The sequence below is a fragment of the Convolutriloba macropyga genome, chromosome 2 (assembly GCF_964194025.1).
Source record: "Convolutriloba macropyga chromosome 2, txConMacr16.3, whole genome shotgun sequence".
In the NCBI taxonomy this organism is placed as follows: domain Eukaryota; kingdom Metazoa; phylum Xenacoelomorpha; order Acoela; family Convolutidae; genus Convolutriloba; species Convolutriloba macropyga.
Genome location: NC_134469.1, coordinates 55,275,572 through 55,296,903, shown reverse-complemented (window position 1 = coordinate 55,296,903; position 21,332 = coordinate 55,275,572). Strand labels below are relative to the sequence as shown.

The 21,332-nt window shown below is 32.8% G+C and overlaps 1 protein-coding gene across 1 annotated transcript; it reads left to right on the top strand.

Annotated features, from left to right (window-relative positions):
* Window positions 1-221: 221 nt before the first annotated feature.
* On the top strand, window positions 222-21,205 carry LOC142334512 (adenosine deaminase-like). The gene is made up of 6 exons (XM_075382607.1): window positions 222-521; window positions 3,648-3,824; window positions 8,284-8,446; window positions 11,399-12,082; window positions 13,002-13,230; window positions 20,769-21,205. Exons 1-6 carry the CDS (start codon window positions 297-299, stop codon window positions 20,986-20,988), a joined length of 1,698 nt encoding a protein of 565 aa, XP_075238722.1. The 5' UTR covers window positions 222-296; the 3' UTR covers window positions 20,989-21,205.
* Window positions 21,206-21,332: the final 127 nt, after the last annotated feature.

Sequence of the window (21,332 nt, the reverse complement as noted above, 5' to 3'; positions counted from 1 at the left end):
ATCTTCAATGGTTCTATTTTGCGGCCGATAGAAATATGTCAGCATACCCTTATCAATACTAATACGTGTTGTTTACTGAGCAGATAGAAGGTAGAGATTTGGTTATAAGAAAGTCGTTTTCAAATAGTATTCAAACACCTCCACTGCATCTTAGCACAGATCATTGTCCCCCTGGTAGGGTACCCCTACGTTCTCATAATATTTACTTTTTGATAAAGCGTTTGGTTTTGCTTCACTTTCTGCAAAAGGCGTGATCACAAGCTGTCGAAATACAATTTTTGATTCCAATCAAGAGAATGAGGTCCACGCTGCTAGTTGTGGTAATTTCTGCTGCAGCCCTTTCTGGGCTAGTTTCTGCCCAAAATGCGACTAACGCCACGGAAATGGATTTGGAAACGGAATGGAACTACACGGAGCCGATTGCAGTTAACTTCACCAAAGCTGAGACGAATATCACCCACGCGAAGGGGTTGAACTCGAGCAAAGCGTACGATAATGGAAGAAAGAGCATCTTGGAGATTGTTAGTAGTACAATTTTCAACATTTTATATATTCTACGCAAAACACTTTAATATATTTCAAAATTGTTATTAGAAATTTAGGGATCTCCTTTTTTCAGTTTTCAATAACATGGAAGCTCGGTAATGTGCTTTCGCACATAAAGCTCCGGCCCCGCTCACCCGCATTTTTGGCATAAAGAAACAAAATGTGTATAAACAAAAAGATCGACTCCAACGCAGATAACTCAGAGGCGTAAAAAATGCCGCATTAGATAGATTAGATCAGTCATTATTAAGAAAGCAAGTTAAAACTAACAACAAAATCAAACAACAATAACAACAAATATTACTTACACCCAACACTCTATGTCCATTTTTTTTCAAAAAATAAAACTTATTAGCAAGGTCAAAGTAGCGTCAGATAAAACTGAAACTAAACAAAAAACCTTGTACCTCACTAGAAAAGATATGAAACCAATCCATAATTAGGCTCGGTAACAACTAGACAAAAAAGAACAAAAAACTGCAAAGTTAAAAAATTGGCATACATTTTTAAAAACAATTAATTTCAACGTAATGAAAAGCATTAGATAGCAATTAAAACCATCCAACATGTTTTTGATCGCATACGCTTCTATAGGAAGGCAGTAAGACACGTCTTCATTTAATCTTTTATGCGGTTATAAAAAGAACAACAAATAAAGACAACAAACAAAAATTCAATTAAAACATGCGAGAAAACGCTGTCCAAGCCGTAAAGACATATTTTGCCACTCAAAAAATGTTCAACTGAGCCTACCTCGAATCAATATTGCGGTATGCGAGTTCTCTTTAATGAGAAAAGGTAATAAGTAGAAGAAAAAGAAAGAAGGGCAAAATTAAGTAAAACTTTTGTATTTTTCGAAAACAATTGTTTTCAAAGTCATGAAAGCCATTAGCTACAAAATGAAATAATTTAATAAATTCGTTATTTTTCCAAAAAAAGCGTTTGAAACACTTTACAATGTTATTATTCAGAATAGGTCTTACTTCTACTTTGTCAAATTTAGACAAAAATAAAAAAATAAGTTTACTTTTTTTTAGCGAAAAACATGTGTCGAAGCCAGTAATTTAAAAACGAAATCACTAAAAACATTAGATTTTTTACACTTGATTCTTCATTTGACGAGAACAATGTCATATATGATCTGTAATAAAGGAAACTACGTAACAAACAGAAAAAAGAAAACAAAGGTTAAAAAAAATAATTTTTGTTAAATTTTGAAAACAATTACTTTCAAAGTCACGGAAGCATCAGCTATCTTAGAAAATAAGCTCACTTGTTCCTCCATAAAAAATCATTGAGACTTGTTTATATCCAGCAAATTTTATACGAATAAAAAGACAATGTGATAACTACAGTTAAAGTCAAATGTATAAAACTCAATTAAATTCTTTGAGAAAGGGTGTCGAAGCCGCTGAAACCGTAATTCATGCCTTAAAAGACTTTTACATGTTCAATTGTGACTTATTTTGAACACGAATAAGGTAAAATTTGAGATCTCATTATTGTGATAGTGTGACAAAACGAGAAAAATTGAAGAATGGGCCAATGCCTAAATATAAAAAAGAAAATTGTGAATTCTAGTAGTATCAATGCCAGAACAACATAACTTAACGCACAGAAAAGCTTAATTTTTAAATCAATAGAAATAAGAGGAAGACGAAATAATCTTTATTTCCCGACACTAAGCTACAAGTTAACCAAATTAAGAGAAAATAGTGACAAATTTCAATAAGCCATTGTTTATTGAAAAACCAAACATTTTTATAAGCCAAAACGACCAAAACTCTTTCAAGTGAAAAAACCAGATACCTTTATTTGTAATTATTTATGACGCCAATTGAATCGATCGACACTGAGTTTAATTTGAATGGTTCTTTCTTTAATTAACGAAAAAATCAGCAAATTTTTTTCAAAGAAAAAGACCGACTGATTACAATCCAAATTATTTTTGGATTGTAACAGTCCAAAACTGGACCAAAATCAGCCTTGCTATTGCTGTTGCCCGGTTAAGAACACTCAATTGTTTCGAATATTTTAGATCTAGATAGTTTGTTAGTTAAAAGATCAAAAATAAATACTGCGTTTTTGATAATCATAGAATAAAGTTAGCGAAAAACGCTAAATTTAAATTCCATACTTTCAATGGGAGTGGAAGTAGGACTAGGTACCTTTGTTCTTTAAAAAGATTGTGTTGGTTGTTTCTAGGTGTGTACTTCCCGCAAAATTAATCAAAGTCGAATTTGAAAAATTTAGCCGAAATTTTATCCACATAAATTAAATCAAAATCTTCAACAATAATTTTTGTCTTTAAAATTAAAACAGTGGTACTCTTGTTAACAATTTTTACATATTTAAGCAAAATTGACTAAATTTTAGGGAAATAATCCCCAAAATGTGAACAAAAATAACGCAAACAGGTCTAATATTCAAAGAAATTCAAACAGCGATAACTCGCTCCAGAAAACTAAATTCAGAAAAATCTTTTTAAATGAATATTCTACATTGGACGGGCTTTTTAATGATACCACTCACAACTCTCTACGATGAATATATCGATCGGTCAAAATTGTCTGAACAAAAAAAAACCAGTTGAGTAAATAGTTCCTCCCCCCTCAAGAGCGGTCGGAACAATAAACTACGTTAATACTCAGTTTTAGCCCATTCGGAGAATATTTCCGCAATCGAAGAGCTCTATAACTGACGATTAGGGCAGTACCGTACAGACTGCAACACACTGACAGATATGAATGTATTGTCGTATTTGAAAAAGATTATAGTAGGATATCTCCTAGCGTTAGTTGGACAATGTTGACGGATTAGTGAAAAATATCTTGATTGGTGTTTGCAACATTTAAAACATTTTGTCTGCCTCAGAAAAAAAAAGCTTCGTATCATTTTCAAATATGATACAATAATTTGCAAACATTAATTTAACAAATTACAAAGTAACAGGAAATTACCGAGAAATTAAAGACAACAAATAGCTAGACCTGGCATTATCTTCCCAGAAGATTTTTGCAAAGCTGTATGTGAAATATGCAATTTAAGAAATTGGAAAGAAATTCATTACTTAAAAAGGCGTCATTTGTAAATCTGTACAGGAAGCAGGGTGGAGATTCGGGGCAACTCAAGAGCTGACTGAGAACGACAGTCTGTTGAACAAGATCTACATGGAGCACAAGATGGCACTCTTCAACTCCAGCTATTCCAACGAGACCAGATACAGACCATCTATGCACATGATTGCCAATAATTTCACAGATGATCCCACAGACTTGGTTTGTTACATTCAAAATTTATACTCACAGTACAGATATTGAGGTTTATTTCATCCAGGTAGAAGAGCGTAGGCTAAAGAACAGAAGGTTAGCGGTAAATGTTGAGAACTTTTATAGGACTTGTAAATTTTAGCGGAGAAAAAAGTTTGAACAAGAAGGCTTGTAAACGTGCGTTTGTCTGCCAAATTTTGACGCATCTAACGCTATTCAACCTGGCTTAATACGATGAACTTGGGTTTGTCAAAAATAACTTTTGTGTTGGGGGAAAATAGATGTGATAAGTGGATGTGATAAATCATCATTAGCCTTGCTAGTTTTGTGTTTCGACGTGAGAGAATCAATGAAACTCAGTAGAGTGCATCTGAACATAATGTAACAAGCCCGCTCATACGCATTTTTGGAATATAGTTCTCCAAAATGAAATAATAGGAGTATTTTAACAGGAAACATTAATAAGTTCTCCCTTGTAAGCAAAAAAACTTGATCGTTCACCAAATAAGGACATAAAGTGGTACCTTTTTAAAAAAAATAACGAGAGAACACGTAGTTGAGATAGCTTCAAAATGGAATCAAAACGACGCCTAATTCTCCGGCAAAAAATTAACACACCTAAAATATCTTTCGGAAACTAATCAAAAACTAGCTTTGCTATATTTTCACAAAATTCGACCGCCAAAACATCTGTGTTTTTATGTATGCAATATCATTTCTTCTGCAGATTTTGTCATTTTGAAGGAGTTGACTAGCAGAAAACTTCCGGTTTCTAGACTCCAAATGTGAACATTTGTATTGTTTTGGTGGCTCTTGAGCGAAGTCTGAAGTAATTGCTGTTGTCGTGTTATATTTTGTTCGAAAAATTCGCCACCTCAATTGGAGTTTGTGATCTGCCTTTTCTTCGTTGGCATCTTGAATTTGTGTCCTCATTTGAGTTATTTTCTCATTCTTGAGCCGCTGCACGTTAGCGGATTATTTATCAAAACTTAACTTTCCGAAAACAATAGGCATTGTAAGTATACGACAGTTATATAGATTTCTCTAACTCAAATTAATAGAAAAAAACAGTGAGACAAAGTCATTGTCACTTTTGTGGAAAAAAACTTTTATGGAAATCTCTGGAATGAGGCTCGAAAATATCGTTTTATTACAAGACAAGGCATGCAATACAGATTGCCTAAACTACTAGATTAGTTTATCTATTTGACTAAAAAATAAAAACTAAAGATTAAAATCAGACAAAAATTGTCCAAACACAATTGTCAAAATGATTTAAGTATATTGCAAACAGGGTAAAAACTTGCCAAAAAGTGGTTTAGGAAAACTATAGAACAAAGAATTCTGTTCTACTTGTATCTGATTCTTAAAACGTAACAGAGAGTGGATTTCGCAGCAGAAAGCATTTTATTCGGAAAAACTATATTTCAAAAGCAAATGTGAGACAAATGACCCAGATTGAGAGAAATGATCAAAACGGAGCGAATCAGCTTACAAAATTTCATTTGTCCACAAAATTTTGGACTTCGAAAGCTTTTAGAAGTAGCTTAAAATGAAAAATCTTACATAGACGTATTCTACATAGGGACATTCTACATCCTGAAGAGTTTCCTAATGATGCAACTCCCAATTGTTTCAGATAGTACTTACTCAAGAAAAAAAACAATCTGAGCATCTATAATTACTCCAAATTAACTGTCAGAAAAAATATTACCAAACTTTTAAACAAAAGTTTTATTAAGACCAACTTCAAACCATCGAAATGATTAAAATTTGAAACTCAGACAGTTTTTTGGTTTATATTACAGCAAAGAGGCTCGGTACTTTTGCGTGCGCTCGCACAAATCGCTCCAACTGTTCAAGTTTTCGATCAACAAAAAGAAATTCTAAAATTAAATCCGTATTATTCAATAAAATTTTAAAATAATATACTTTTAAATTTAAAGAGTCAAATTTCAATAGCAGTTTCAACACAAAAGCACAACTCCTGAATTTATTTCACTGAATGCAGCTCTTCAAAACATCTTTGATATATTTTTAGTTTTTTAGCTGAAATTTGAAGCGGTTTCAACACAAGCTTAAGTATAGGGGGTTCAATAGTTGTCGTGAACTATGTCAAAAACAGATATATATATATATATATATATATATATATATATATATATATATATGTATATATATATATATATATATATATATATATATATATATATATATATATATACCTGACTTCCTTTTGCTAAAAACAGTTATAGCAACCGCTAATGCTAGCTAATATTTATTGTAAAAAATATAAGTCTCATTTTTTTCCAAAACAAACTGGTGAAATTGATCATAATTTTTGCCAGTTTGCTAGATGGTATTTTTAACATTTCAATAAAAAAATTTAACTAAGTTTTTTAAATAATTTTTCTTATTTCTAGTAATTTTTGAATAATTCGTCATTTTTTTCCGATTTCCTGATAATCACCTCGAGTGATTTTATTTCATCAAAATCATCATTTACTCGCAAAAAATTTAAAAAAAAACAAAAATCAAAATAGAACAGATTCTAAATATTCCTCAATTTATTCATCAGCACACTTTAAACACCTCCACGAGGAATTTTTTTCTTAATTCAATTAAAAAGTTAAATTGATTTTAGCACAGCTCATACGATACAACAAAAATATTTATAAGAAAATTTGATGATTGAATTTCAAAGTGTTTGCCAGTTGCTAAAGTTACGCTTAGCAAAATTGTTAAACAATAAATTTTCTAAGTTCCATAACTGATTTATAATTAGTCACTTGATCATATGTTGTGTCTGATAAACGCAACATTTCCTGGCTAAAACTACAGAAATTAAGTTGCATACCTGTAAGGTAAGCAATTTAAATTATCATTAAAATGCTTTTTGTTGAAACATTGTTCAAAATGCGTTTTTAGGAAAAAAAAGTAAAAAATTAAGCTCTCCCTGGTTTTCAATTGAAATACATTAAAAACAGTTTTCAGTTTGTGCACAACGAAAAAAAATTATATGGAAACTCAATTAAAGTGACGGGAGAATGATGCGAGAATTCTGTTATAGCACACGGCACATAATACATGTTACACGCCATTACAGTTCACTTCAAACTGCATGAGAACACCCCCAATACTTCAATTGTAAAAATCATTTTTCATGCATATTAGTTTCAACAATCAATCAAAAATTAACTATTATGCAGTTGGTTTTTCTCTATATAAGTAGAATTTAGTGGAGGTCTTAGCGGTTTATATTACTATGATATGAGCTCTGGATCTGAGAAAACAGGCTGAAAGACAATTCTGAACAATTTAAGCTCAGTTTAAGCACTCAATGCTGTTTTTACACTGAACAGACTTTGTTTTTAGTTTTTATCTCTCTGAATTTACATTTTTCAGAATAAAAAGTGACATGATCATGATATGTTCATAGTAAAAATAATGACTGAGAAATATTATGATTCATCGCTGATTTACTATGTTACTATAATTCGGGAAGGTATAAACATAAAACGTAAACATAAAATCCAATTGTCTAAAAGTTGAAGACCTCCTTATCCTGTTAATTGAATAATGCGCTTTCAGAGTCATGATAGACAAAACAGACACCGCGACCTGAAATTGCGTACCAGGACTCACCATTCATCTCTTTCGAGATTCGTGTGTGAACAAAAAAGAAAATATGGATAACAAATCAGTTTGAAATCAATAAAGAAAATACAAAAACTATCGATATGTCAAAAAATTCTAACATGCTACACGTTGCGAGTAAAAACAAGTTCTTTTTCCCATGTATGGGCTATTATTTACAGTTCTGGGCTCTATGTACTTTTAGGCCTTTTCTTCGAACGATTATTGTAGAATATTAAACTATTAGAATGTCCCCGAATAATCCTCAACAAACTTTTTATCCATAATAATAATAGCACTTCAATTTGAAGATGATAAAGATTTTTCTGGACAGTGTTATTTTTTTTTTAGAAAAGTATCAGCTGTTTATCGCAAAAGCAACAGTAAACATCTATTGGTAGAACGATGACGTATTATTACTATTCGGTGCATAAATTTGAAGAAAAAAAACGTTTTAATGAGAAAACACAAAAAATTCAAACAGCAAAATAATAGCCAAAGTGAAACAAAAATCGTAATCTGTGTTTCTTTTAAAAGCTATAATGCATTCAGAAATACGTGCAAATATTTTCGAGCCTCAAGCAAGCAAAAACTCAAATATTAAGCAAAGAAATTAATAAAGTGATTGTCAAGATAGAGAATAGCGTATTAATTGCAGGTGACATGAAGACTGAAATTGAATATACTTTTATTTTTTGCTAAAAAAGAATTGAGGCTCTCGGTAATGTACAACTTTATACAAACATTTTAAGGAGAACTCTTTCGCTATTTGCGTCAGAACCGCTATAAGTTAAAAATACCTTAATTGGCTAGAATTTATGTGTATATTCAGGTGTACAAGATCTTGCGGCGACTTCCTAAGGGTGCCCTGTTACACTCACACTTGAGTGCCACCCACGACCTGGCAACATTCCCTCAAATGATGTTGAGTTTGGAGAACTGCAAAATATGCGAGAGCGGAGAGAAGTACAGATTGCATTACTTCGATGATGGAGGTAAAACGCCACATATTCATTCTTTCTCAGTTTATAACACCCAATAAGACAGGATTCAAATACCTTTTTACTAATTTATTTCAAGAAAGCCGAACCTTAGTTTGTTATGAATTAGAAAATAAAAAGTTTTGATTTATAAATTTCTAACATGTAGCAATAACCAAGTAGTTAGCTTAAATTACATGTTTCAGATTTAAAAAAAGACCTAGAATCATGCTGTTGCATCAAACGCCTTTGAGTTTTTTTAACCAAAATATAATTAGAAAAAAAGCATTCATTATTTTTTTCAAAAAAATTACAGCCATTCAAAAAATAATGAATTTCCGTTTTGAAAATGTTCAATTAAAATCGAAGAACTTTATATAGCAGATATCAGATCAAATCATTTTTTAGTTTTTAACTGCTCACGAAGCTTTTGTTCTAGATCATTCTTTGATTTCTTAGGTAACTCATTTACGCTTCTTTTCTTCATTTTTGAGTGATATCAATTGCTCTCAATCCTAAGTAAAGTTTGCTGTTAAAACAAAAGCGATGGTAGTGTAGCAATTAGCAGGGGTAGCAATTAGAAAGCGACTCAAATGGAAAAAAAAGAAAGATACTTAGCTAGCTTAGATGAAAAAGGGAGTTTTTTCTTTCTATTTCTATTCAGTTTTCTCTTTCTCTCTCTCTCTCCTCTCTCTTTCTGTGTCTCTCACTGTCTCTCTCTATCTTTGTGTGTATGTGTGTATGTGTGTGTTTGTGTGCGTTTCTCTCTCTCTCTCTCCCTCTCTCGCTCTTTCCTCTTCTTCTTCTTTTTCTTCTTCTTCTTCTTCCTCAGTTTCTTCCTCCTCTTCTTCTCCTTATTCCTCTACTTTATGTTTTCATCACAGTAAATGGTCCAGAAATTTACAACTCTTTACAAAGTCTTTCGCTCGAATCTTCCAAATAATAATTCGACACGGCAATAAACTAAGTGAAAATTAAAAAAAACTTGACCCTTGGAATCAAGACCAACCGTTCGTGTCTTTTTTGTAGAACGTTGTTCAGATCTTATTTTATATCTGGGTTTTCTATACCGAATTAAATGGTTCTTGAACTTCTGGAAAAATTGTCTTTCAATTTATTTGAGATCAAGCTGAAGATTTTAGAACAACTGATTTTACTTGTCACTGTGGTTGTGTACAATTACAGATGTAAAAAATTGAAAGTTTCTGCAAAAGGCTGCAAAGTATCTGTTCTGATGGAGCTTAAGTTTCCGTGTAGCAAGACTATTCAGGATACTTTTCGTGCTTACGTGTTCAAAACAAAACAGAAATTATCAAAAGTTCAACTCTTCGGTGCGCCAATTTGACCAAAGAAAAAATTTTTACTTCTTGATTGTTGTTGCTGTAAAACTAGCTCTCAATTCAACATCTACAGTTAACTCAAAGTCACAATGAGGATTTGTTATTCAGAAAATTGTAGTTCATTTTAATTTTGGTTAGCACCCGCTAAAAATTGAAAAACTTTTGTCAATGAATCAATTCCTGTGATTGGAAAGATACAAACTCCAGTAGCAAGCAATGGCTGGCGTACCGAGAATGCTTGGGAATATCTGGTAAAACCGGGAAAATCTGGTATTGGGAGTATCTGGCAATGCTCGATGGACTGAAACCACTAACTGGTCGCGATCTTTTCGACGCCCTTGGCATCTCTGTCACTCAAACTCTAAATTTTAATGAAGATAGTATGGAAAACAACAATAAAGCACAAAATTCATTCAACTCGTTGATTAACAAAACATTTACCACAATTTAATTCACGCGTTGGCCGCTCAAAAATACATTGTCAAATCCAAATTTCGCAGATTTTTTCACCCCAAACAGCAAAAAGGACAACGAGTACCCATTATCTTACAGGATAGAGTCAACACCCAAATTTAAAATTTACTTACAGGACACATAGAAAAATGAAACAATTGTTCAGATCAAAATTTTATAATACTTCAAAGTTGCTAAGTACAAAAACAAATATCCTCAGATATGGCTAAACACGAAGCATTTTTGATTAAAATGCTTATCTGATATCTATAAGCCGATTGTCTATCCAGAGGGTAATTCTCGATCGACAGCATGTTCGAAATACATTATAGTATTATATCTTTTTTAATATTACAAGGTTAATGGTTATTCAGCGCTATTCTTGCATTTTTTTAAAACTATTATTCCAAGGGTGAAACTTTGTAAGCGGTGAATTCAGCGGTGACTTTTTGTATGAATTATGATTTTTAGCGGTGAAATAATAAGTTTAGCGGGAAACTGGGATTGAGTTTTACTCAAGTTAATTGCACGTAGATCCTTGTAGATTCTAAGGAATCAAAGGGAACTAGACTCTCTGCTATTAAATGAAAAGTCGGACGGGTTTCATTTCACACTCATGTGATATTTTTTACAAGCAAATTCCTAAGAAAAGATTGTGTTGAAATTAAGGAGCCAAGAAGTTATGGATCGATGAACTCTTGCATTTTTAACGCTTTTTAGACAGAAGATTTTGTGAAAGATACCATTTACGTTTACAAAACGCTTCGCTTAATTGTGTTGTTAAATATCTTTATTCTGTTTTCATTTTCTTTCCATTTATCAAAAACAATTTTTAACATAAAAACTTTGCTTAATTTAGATAAGAATTTCGCAGCACAGTGCAAAAGATAATCTCGATTATGCAAATCTTTGTTCGTTATTAGTCGGAGACCACACGATCTTACGCTGAACTTCAAGTAAGGTGACGGGAAATAGAAAGAACGCCCCTGTAGACCTAAATCTTGGGTTATCCTTCAAGATTCTTTCAAGACTCTTGCATGATTATGCATTATCAACCAATCAGTTTGAGAACGATAGACGTGCTTTTGCGATAACCACCATAAAATTTTGAGTAATTAGAAACAGTCAATGTTTGCAAAAGGTACAAAGTTTTCACGTCTACTTCGTTTCATAGTCCAAGACATGAGTTCCGACTACACCTGTCGAAAGTGCCCCTCACCTGGTGACTCCAACTACACAGACGAAGTTGAGAATCTGAGGGCCCAAGTGAGTATGTACGATGGAGTGGACTACAGTGGACAGAACATCCAGATGATCTGGGACAATTTCCAGAACAAATTTGGACCAGCCGGAGATGCCAAGGACACCTGGCATGTGTGGAAAGCCATGCTTAACTCCTCTCTCAACCTCCTAGTAGAAGACAATGTCCAGTACACTGAGTTCAGAACTGGATTTGGTGATCGAATTGACAAAAACGGAACTGTGATTCCGTACGAGCAAGTGCTAGAGTACCTTCAAAGTCAAATAGAACTCTTCCGAAATCTGTATCCAAACTTCTATGGTGTCAATTTGGTACTGACAAAGAGTCGAGTTGGTTTGTCAGATGCGAAACTTAAGTCGAAACTAATGGCTGCCCAGCAATATTATGAAATGTCAGATCTGATCCGAGGCTTCGATCTAGTGGGTTACGAGGAGACCGGAAGAACTCTGAAATCATTTCTGCCAGTGTTCTTTGAGTTCAAGAAAGAAACGAATAGTGACATGCCTTTTGTGTTCCACGCAGGTGAGACTCTCTGGACTGGCTTTGACGTTGACGAGAATGTCGTGGATTCTGTTATGCTGGACACTAAAAGAATTGGTAAGTCCACCAGTCTAACGACCACTCATGTCATAAGTTTCACATTTATTATTATTTGGTATTGCACGCTGGACTTTAGCCCAATCAATTTTTACGCTGCACTTTAGCTCGACTCAAAATCACAAGCTCTAATCCAAATATTGTATTCGAACAATTTAGCCGAGCTATTGTCAAAATATGAGTCAAAGAAAAGTCCTCCTAACATTTTTCGTGCAAATCTATTGGCTTTTAATACTTATAAGGTAGTCATTAGGTATTCTCCTCATCTTGCAATACTAAAGAACGACTAATTAATCAAAAAAAGGTGTGGTGTAAGTCTAGCTTCATATTTCATAATTATGGAAAGGAAAACAACTAAATGCCACATTTTTAAAATAGTTAAAGGGTTGAAAACCATTACAATTAATCTACCTAGTTTGTACTACAACTTTTTAAAAATAATTCAATATAATTTTTGGGTCATTTGGGATATTTTTCTGCACTTTCAATTCATTGGATTGCTCTAGTGCAATTAAGAATGGATAATTCGACCTTAGCTTAACTATTGCAATGCTGTTTTGAGGAAACCAGTGTGCCTATTATCACGATATAAATGATTAAAACAATATTGAAACTACTCATGTTAACAGTTATCTGAACAACTTTTTTATTTTATATGTTATGAGACAATGTTGTTTGCCGGAATTGAGGAGACAGTCATGTTCTCTTAAAAACAGTTTGCTCAACTCATCTAAAAACTAAATAACAAAATCCCTGGTATATTTCAACAAAAAAGAAAAAAAGAATAAATTTGACGGGTTCATTAAGGGAAGAATAGAAAAAAATTGCTGCATGGTTCACATTCTGTTGTCCGGTGGTGTGACTTTAACCGTGCAAACCTGAGCCTCAGAATGGTGCAATATGTGAATTTATTGTCAAGGTCACGGATATGCATTGGACGCGCATCCGTATGTGTTGGAATTGGTGCGGCAACAAGACATTGGAATTGAGCTGAATCCGATCTCTAATCAGGCGCTGGCTTTGGTTGATGACATCCGCAACCACCGCAACAAGAGACTCATGGACGTGACTCACAAGCCAGGAATGTTGTCGGACAAACCTCTCCGATTCTCCGTAAACTCGGATGACTGTCTCATTCTCGGTACCAAGTGAGTGAAATTTGAATATGAATTGTCTTCACCACAAAAAATAAGCAGATAGAAATAATTCATTTGAAAGTCAAATTCAGTCAAAAGGCTAACTTTATTCAACAAAATGTCAAACCGAAAAAAAACATAGTTACCAGTTTCTTAAACTTAAGTAAACAAGGCGGCTCGGTAATGTGCGATCGCACATAAGGTTTCGACACCACTCATCCACAATTTTGGCATAATTGTCTACCAAATGAGGAACAGATAGAAAAACACAAAAAATTCAAGTATTTTTTTAAAAAAAACTGGTGTATGAAGGAAAAGATAGCCTCCAAGGTAAATAACTCAGTGGAGTAAAAAATGATGCATTAGATTGATGAGATATGCCGATATTAAGAAAGCGAGCGACGACGAACGGCAAAATCAAACAACAACAATAAACATTAATTACATCAAAAAGTTTATGTCCGTTTTAAAAAACAAAACTTAATAACAAAGTAAGAATAGCGTCAGATAAAACTGAAAATAAACAAACTAACTTGTAATTCACCAAAAAAAGCTTTTTCACCAGTTCATAATAAAGCTTGGTAACAATTAGACAAAAAAGAACAAACTTTAAAGTTAGAAAATTCGCTGAATTTAAAAAAAAAAACAATTAATTTCAAAGTAATGAAAACCATTAGGAATCAGCTAAAATATCCCATATGGTTTACAATTACCAATGCTTCATTACAAGGGATTTAAGAACTCTTGTTATTCAATTTTTTATGCTGTTACAAAAAGAACTGCATAAAACATAGACGTCTACAAAACAAATAGATAGCAAACTAAAAAACAATTGAAAATTGCGAGAAAATGCTTTGGAAGCCGTAAAGCCATACTTTGGCGCCTAAAATATGTCAGATTGCACCTTCGTCGAAAACTGATTATGTATTATTTGGCCGCTCATTAATGAAACTAGGTAACAACTAGACCAAAAAGAAAAAGCAAGATTTTGTAATACTTGTTTTTATCGAAAAAAATTTATTTCCAAAGACATGAAAGCCACTAATTACAAAATCAAACAATTGAATAGGTTCGTTTATTCTTCCAACGGAAGCCCTAGAGACCTGCAATAATCCAGAACATGTCTTAGATCTACAAAAAGCACGTCAAATATGACAAAAATTAAAAATTAATTTACTTTTTTTGTGAAAAACCCGTGTCGAAGCCAGTAAATTCAAAACGAATTCTTGAAAAACATTAGATTTTGTGACACCAATCCCTTTTGACACCTTCCCTTGAGCAAAAATAATGTCATCCTAAAACTTTAATTAAGGAGACCAGGTAACAAACAGACAATAAAAGGAACAAAATTGCGAAGTTGATTTTTTTTCATTTTGGAAAACAATTGTTTTCAAAGTCATGAAATCCATTATCTATCTTCTAATATCAGAACATCGGCTCATCTACTGTTCCAGGAAAAGGCAGTCAAACCGGGTCCTTGTACAGGAAATTAAATACGACTAAAATGCAGAATTAAAAAAGGCTTGAAAAAAATGTTTCCAAAGTCATGAAAGCCATCAGCTTTCTACTAAAATTAGAATATTTTTTAGTAGAAATTAGAAAATCTAATTTCTACTAAAATTAGATTTTCACTTCATTTCTTCCGTGAAAATCCAATAAAACGTGTCATTGAACAAGAAACTTTATACAACTACAAAGACAAAGCAAAAACGACAGATAAAGACAAAATTAAAAATTTCAACTATTTTCTTCGAGAAAGTATTGTCGAAGCGGTAAAGAGCCACAATCTATATCTTTAAGGATTTAAATATTTTCAATTGTGCGTTATTTTGAACGCGAAAAATGTGATATATGAACTGACAATAACGTGATAATTTGACAAAATTAGAAAACATGAAAAATGGGCAAATACCTAAAAATTAAAAAAAATTGTGAAATCTAGTAGTATCAAAGCCAGAACACCATAACTTAAGGCGTAAAACCGCAATAAAGACTAAATTTGATTTCAGCAGAAAGAAGTAGTATCCTTCTTTGATTGCTGACACTAAGCTACAAGTTGACCAAAGTAAGAGAAAAATGGAGGCAAAGTTCAATAAGCCAATCTTTATTTAAAAATCAAATATTTTAAAAGTCAAAACGACCATAAACTTTCAAGCAATCAACTAGATAAATAAATTTTGAGCTAAGTAGGAAGCCAATAGGACCTAACACTAGTGAGCTTTGATTTGAAATGTTATGTTATTTAACTAATACAAAAAAGATCGAAATTTTTAATAAAAAACCGACTGATGACAATCCGAATTGTTTTTAGATTGTAGCGGTCCAAGATTGGTACAGAACTAGTGCTGCTGCTAATGTTGGTTGTCCATTAGAAATATTTAATTGTTGGAAAGTCATTGATTTAGATATTTTGTTTGTCAAAGAATCAAAAGTAAATGCTGCGTTTTTGATAATCAACAAATAAAGTTAGCAAAAAAACGGCAAAGTTTTATTTACAGAGCACTCTCAACGGAAGTTGAAGTGGTATTAGCCCCCTTTTCAGTCTACAAAGATTGTGTTAGTGGTGTTTGGGTGTGCACTTCCTGCAAATTCAATCAGAGTCGACTAAACAAACTTTTTCGTGCTGTTTTTGATGAAAAAGTCTGAACTTTGTGAAATTTTCAGCCAGAATTGGTGAAAAAAAATTCAATGAAAATAGCCGACAATGTATTTTGTCTTTGAGCGTAATATCAACAACACTTTCATGAAAAATTTTATCAAATTTTATTAAAATTGGCGAAACTTTAGTCAAAACTTCCGAAAAAAGGTGAATGAAATCAACGGAATTCACTCTATTTTCTCGAAAGTTTAAACCTCGATATCTCCCTGTCAAAAATGGAAATCAGAAAAATCATTTTAATTCCATATTCTACGGTGAACAAGCTTTCTAATGATACCAGTCTCAATAACAAGCACCGATTTAATGCAGAAGTTTTTAATAGCCGCACAATGATAGCTGGGGCTATTATTGGCCTTCTCTTGGCTTTTTACAATTCAAAGAGTTTGAATTGTATTGGAACGCTGTCTTTTTACGACTCGAAGAGGAGTATTGGAAAAGTCCTTTTTGTTAACCAATTTTATTGGAGTGATTTTTGAAGCGGCGAATAAAACGCGTGAAAAAATTTGGAGTGATTTTAGTGCTGAACAAAAGTGAAGAGCGGAGCAAAAAGAAAGTGGTTTTTGTTCATACCACTGTTTTTGAGAGAGCGAGAAATTGATGTGTGAAAAATTTTTCTCTAAGCGAGCGAAACTTTTTTGTTCACGTGCGGCATTTTAAAGCAGTTTTTTTTTCATTTGTTTTCGTTAAGAGGTTTCGTTATGATTTTGTTTTAATTTTAGGCTCGTTTCGGTAGTGATTTGAAAGTTTCTGACAATTCATATGCATTTTTTGAATGGCGAAAAAATGGCGAAAATTGGAACTTTTTTCGAAATTTTTTTGCAGTTTTTCGTTTTTTTTTTCTGTTTTTAGCTAAGTTTCTTTGCCTATTATGACTTGCCAATTGTTTTGATAACATCTGGATACCCTATTGGCTGAATGGAATTTTTCTTTGGATATATATGTTTTTTGAAATATTAAAAAAAATTAGTAAATTTTACAAGTTTTTCAGTGAAAGTTGTTTTTAAGATTTTTTTTTTCATAATTTCAGCCTAAAGTATTTTTCTCAAAATTCAAATAAGTGGTTTTTGTAAGTACTAGTTGGTTTGATGAAGTTATTTTGACAGAGACAGTTTTTTTGGGATCTCAATTTATAACAAAATTTGATCAGATTTTTTTATTCATGTTTTAACAGATTTGATTTTACTGTTTTTACTTTTTTGTTTCATGACTTTGTTTCAATATAATCATAAAATAGTGAGGGCATGTTTTGTTCGACGATTAGTTGGATGGCGTTTAAATGGGTTTTCACTTCGAGTCATTTCCGGAATTCTTCCGGCTATGTTTTTTTATTTCGTCGTCATGATTTTTGTTACGACCATATGACGTCACAGCCACTTTTTGTTCATTCGTTCATGCAATTTCAACTGAATTGCATGTGTGACGTCATTTTTCGCCCTTAGTGGAGCGAGGTTTTTGTTCATGCGCGTGATTAAATTTTTGGTCACACTTGAATTACCTCACTCTCAAAAATGACTTCCTCACTTTGAAATTGACTTTTATTTAATTTAATTCAAAGAGATAAGGTCAAATGGGTGTGTCACTCTAAATGAAGGTTATTAGAGATCAACTAATAGAGGCAGCAATCACTTATACATATTTTTAATCAAAATATAAGAGATCAGCCCTCAATGAAAGGACGAATTTTTTTGGTCTGTCTTTCTTACTGTTTTTTTAGACTGCCGATCTACGAATCTATTGCGGCTATTTTCTGGCAATCTGCCAGCTATGTTCTTTTTTTTGTTATTTTTTCACAGAATTAATTCTTCGATGACGGTAAATTCATTAGATTATCATTAGACATGTACTCTGTTGTTAGTTACCGTTCTTAATGAAAGTTTTATGTAGGCGGTCTAATTGCTTATATTTCATGACTTTGTTTCAATATAATCATAAAATAGTGAGGGCATGTTTTGTTTGACGAGTAGTTGGATGGCGTTTAAATGGGTTTTCACTTCGAGTCATTTCCGGAATTCTTCCGGCTATGTTTTTTTTAAGATCTTTTCACACATTTTCATGATTTTTGAAGACAAATTGGAGGAGTGATTTTGGTCATGCCGAAACAGGAAGTGGAGCGAAAAAACGAGTGGCTTTGCGGCGTGAAATATTTTCGCTCGAAAATTAAAGTAGAGTGAAAAAACGGAGTTTGAAGAAAAATTCCCTTTCTCGCTAGTGGTTTTTTGTTCACATGCGGCAATATCACTTTGATTTTTTACTGTTTTTTCAATTTTTTGGATCGGATTTTTTTCTATATGATTTTTCCAATGCATTCATAGTTCGCTCTAGGTCTAGTTTTCTGTTTGGTCAGAGAAAATTCTTTGAATTGTGCGTCAGGACTTGTCCTGCTATGTTTTTTATTTCGTCGTCATGATTTTTGTTACGACCATATGACGTCACAGCCACTTTTTGTTCATTCGTTCATGCAATTTCAACTGAATTGCATGTGTGACGTCATTTTTCGCCCTTAGTGGAGCGAGGTTTTTGTTCATGCGCGTGATTAAATTTTTGGTCACACTTGAATTACCTCACTCTCAAAAATGACTTCCTCACTTTGAAATTGACTTTTATTTAATTTAATTCAAAGAGATAAGGTCAAATGGGTGTGTCACTCTAAATGAAGGTTATTAGAGATCAACTAATAGAGGCAGCAATCACTTATACATATTTTTAATCAAAATATAAGAGATCAGCCCTCAATGAAAGGACGACTTTTTTTGGTCTGTCTTTCTTACTGTTTTTTTAGACTGCCGATCTACGAATCCATTGCGGCTATTTTCTGGCAATCTGCCAGCTATGTTCTTTTTTTTGTTATTTTTTCACAGAATTAATTCTTCGATGACGGTAAATTCATTAGATTATCATTAGACATGTACTCTGTTGTTAGTTACCGTTCTTAATGAAACTTTTATGTAGGCGGTCTAATTGCTTATATTTAACTTGTTTTACAATAAAATATTTTGCATTGCGCTACCTATGTTAAACAGGTAGTCCCATGACTTTCTGTGGCAATAATGGTCAATTTGGAGAGAAATTCCAAAAAGGAGTCCAAAAAGTTTTTGCACTTCTGCTTTCTATTTTTTGTTTCTCTCTACACTTTTCCCTAAAACATGACCACAAATAGGTTAATCATTCTAACTCTGGTTGCTATGTCTTCAATATTATAAAAGTTTGGAAGTTCGTATTTATTGGAATAGCGGAAGCATATTTTGGGCGTTGCCATTTAATTATTAATAGTGACTCCTGTTATTAAATGGCTCCTTCTAAAAAAAAGAATATAACCGCACATTTGAGCTAGTTCACAAAAGTGTATTTCATGTTACGTTTCTTTGAGATCAGGGTGACGCCAAGTTTTTGGTTAAAAAATTTTTGATCCTTTTGGTGGGAACAACGCAAAAAGGCAGGAAAACTTGGAACACTGTAACGGCAACAATTCTTTGTTAATCTCATTTTCCTTTAAAAAAAAATCGGTCTTCCTAATTTGAAAGATGAACCTCTGAATTTTGAAGCGAATATTAAAGAGGAAAAAAGAGGCTTGGTAATGTGCGTTTCCACATAACGTTGCACACCCGTCCATCAACATTTTTGGTTAAGTTGTCCAGCAAATTGAGAAGAGCGACAAATTTCACATATTTACAATTCATTAAAAAATTAGTGTATGATTTAGAAAAAAATTGTCACAAACTCATAACAATGTCTGAATAAAGGAATGCCGTATTGGAAAACCGATGACACTTGCCATTAATGAGAGTACGAGACGACAAACTAGAAAGCAAAAAAATTCAGTCTTTAATGAGTTTAGTTACAAGTCGACGAAAAGTAGAACAAAAAGGACAAAGTGAAAAAAAACCCTTAAATTTTTGACACCAAAATGTTTGAAATTTCATTTAAACCTATAGCTATATTCTTACAAAACATAAAACAAGTTAACACCATAGTTGCTTAGGAAGATAAATGGACGCGTCATTACTGAGTTTGATTTATACGACTACAAAATGACCTCAAAAACAAGCAAAATTAGAGATTTCTCAAGCAATTTAAGTTAACACATATTTTTGAAGTCATTGAAACCATAAGCTAATAACTGAAATAAATAAATAAGATAACTAGGATGTGGTAAAATAAGACCATGTAAAAAGAAATCCAAAAAATATCAAAAATATCAACTCTCAAAATTGTTTTTGAAAACGCTTTGTGACGAAGCCATAAAAAATCAGTGAAAACATAAAACCAATAAAAAAACAATTTATCTGTACCAAGAAAGTGAATGGATCTATCAATAACAAGGTTAAGTTACAAAAATGACAAAAAAACATCAAAAAGGCAAACGTTCAAAGTTAAACAGACTATTTTTTGAAACCCTTTTCAACAACCCTATTTAATCGTAAAAATGAATTTTTGTCATTGGGCATATTTCCGCTATATTAGCAAAATGAAACAAAATTTCAGCAAAAAAATTCTAGAAAGTGAACAGAAAGGTGGAAATCATCAATGTTTCTCAAAATCATTACAATTGACTACTCTGCGCTTGGCGGGCTTGCTAATGAGACCACTCACAACTCGATAAAGGTGTCAGTGGGTCAAGAATTATTGAACGAAAAGAACCCAGTTGAGTACACAGTTCCCCCGGAGCAATAAAACACTGACATGTTCTAACACTCCACTTCTTTTCGCGGCCTTGAAAAAATGGAAGTGCATTTGTTATCCATTGCTCAATTGAATTGCTACTGTTTGACATTTGAACACGTGTTTAGGCTACGCAAAGCAATCTAAACGCCTAAAAATTATTAATGAGAGCAGATATGTATTTGTTTGCTGTGCATCTTGTCCAGCTAAACTGAGTTATTTGATGATTTAGGCCAATGACAGATGACATGTACATGATGGTGATGGCGATGACCTCTAAAGACAGTGACTTGAGAGTGGTGAAGAGAATGGCGTATGACTCCATTCACGTTTCACTACTCACACCCACTGAGAAAGAACACGCAATTGCTAGATTTGAAAACGAGTGGGACCATGTTGTTATGGAACTACTCCTTGAGAACTTCTTGGGCCGATTGCAGAAGAGTTCATGAAAATGACAGGAAGATGAAAAAGCGAGAGAAAGAGAGGAGTAGAGAAGCTATATATGGAACAGTCTCCATTTAAACTAGCCCTATACTCAACAACAAACTGCCACATGTACAAACGTTGTAACAGTCAACTCAACTCTATTAACTGAAAGCGTTTTTAGTTACATAAATAATATCCATCATTTTAGAATTGATCCAAAAAAAATTAATATGTTCGAAATAGTTTTGACCTTTATGTCATACATATATCTTAATGCTTTTAAAGAGGCTCTGATATCCAAAAAAAGTTTGAAATTATATTGAAGCGAGATCAAATAAAGTAAATAAACTGTTGATCTTCAGTGACT

Bases quoted from the DNA above. Each gene is read 5' to 3' on its own strand.
- LOC142334512 (XM_075382607.1), top strand. From the start codon at position 297: ATGAGGTCCACGCTGCTAGTTGTGGTAATTTCTGCTGCAGCCCTTTCT. The intron at 3,825-8,283 runs GTTTGTTACATT...GTGTATATTCAG, and splicing joins CAGATGATCCCACAGACTTG to GTGTACAAGATCTTGCGGCG. The intron at 12,083-13,001 runs GTAAGTCCACCA...TTTATTGTCAAG, and splicing joins GCTGGACACTAAAAGAATTG to GTCACGGATATGCATTGGAC.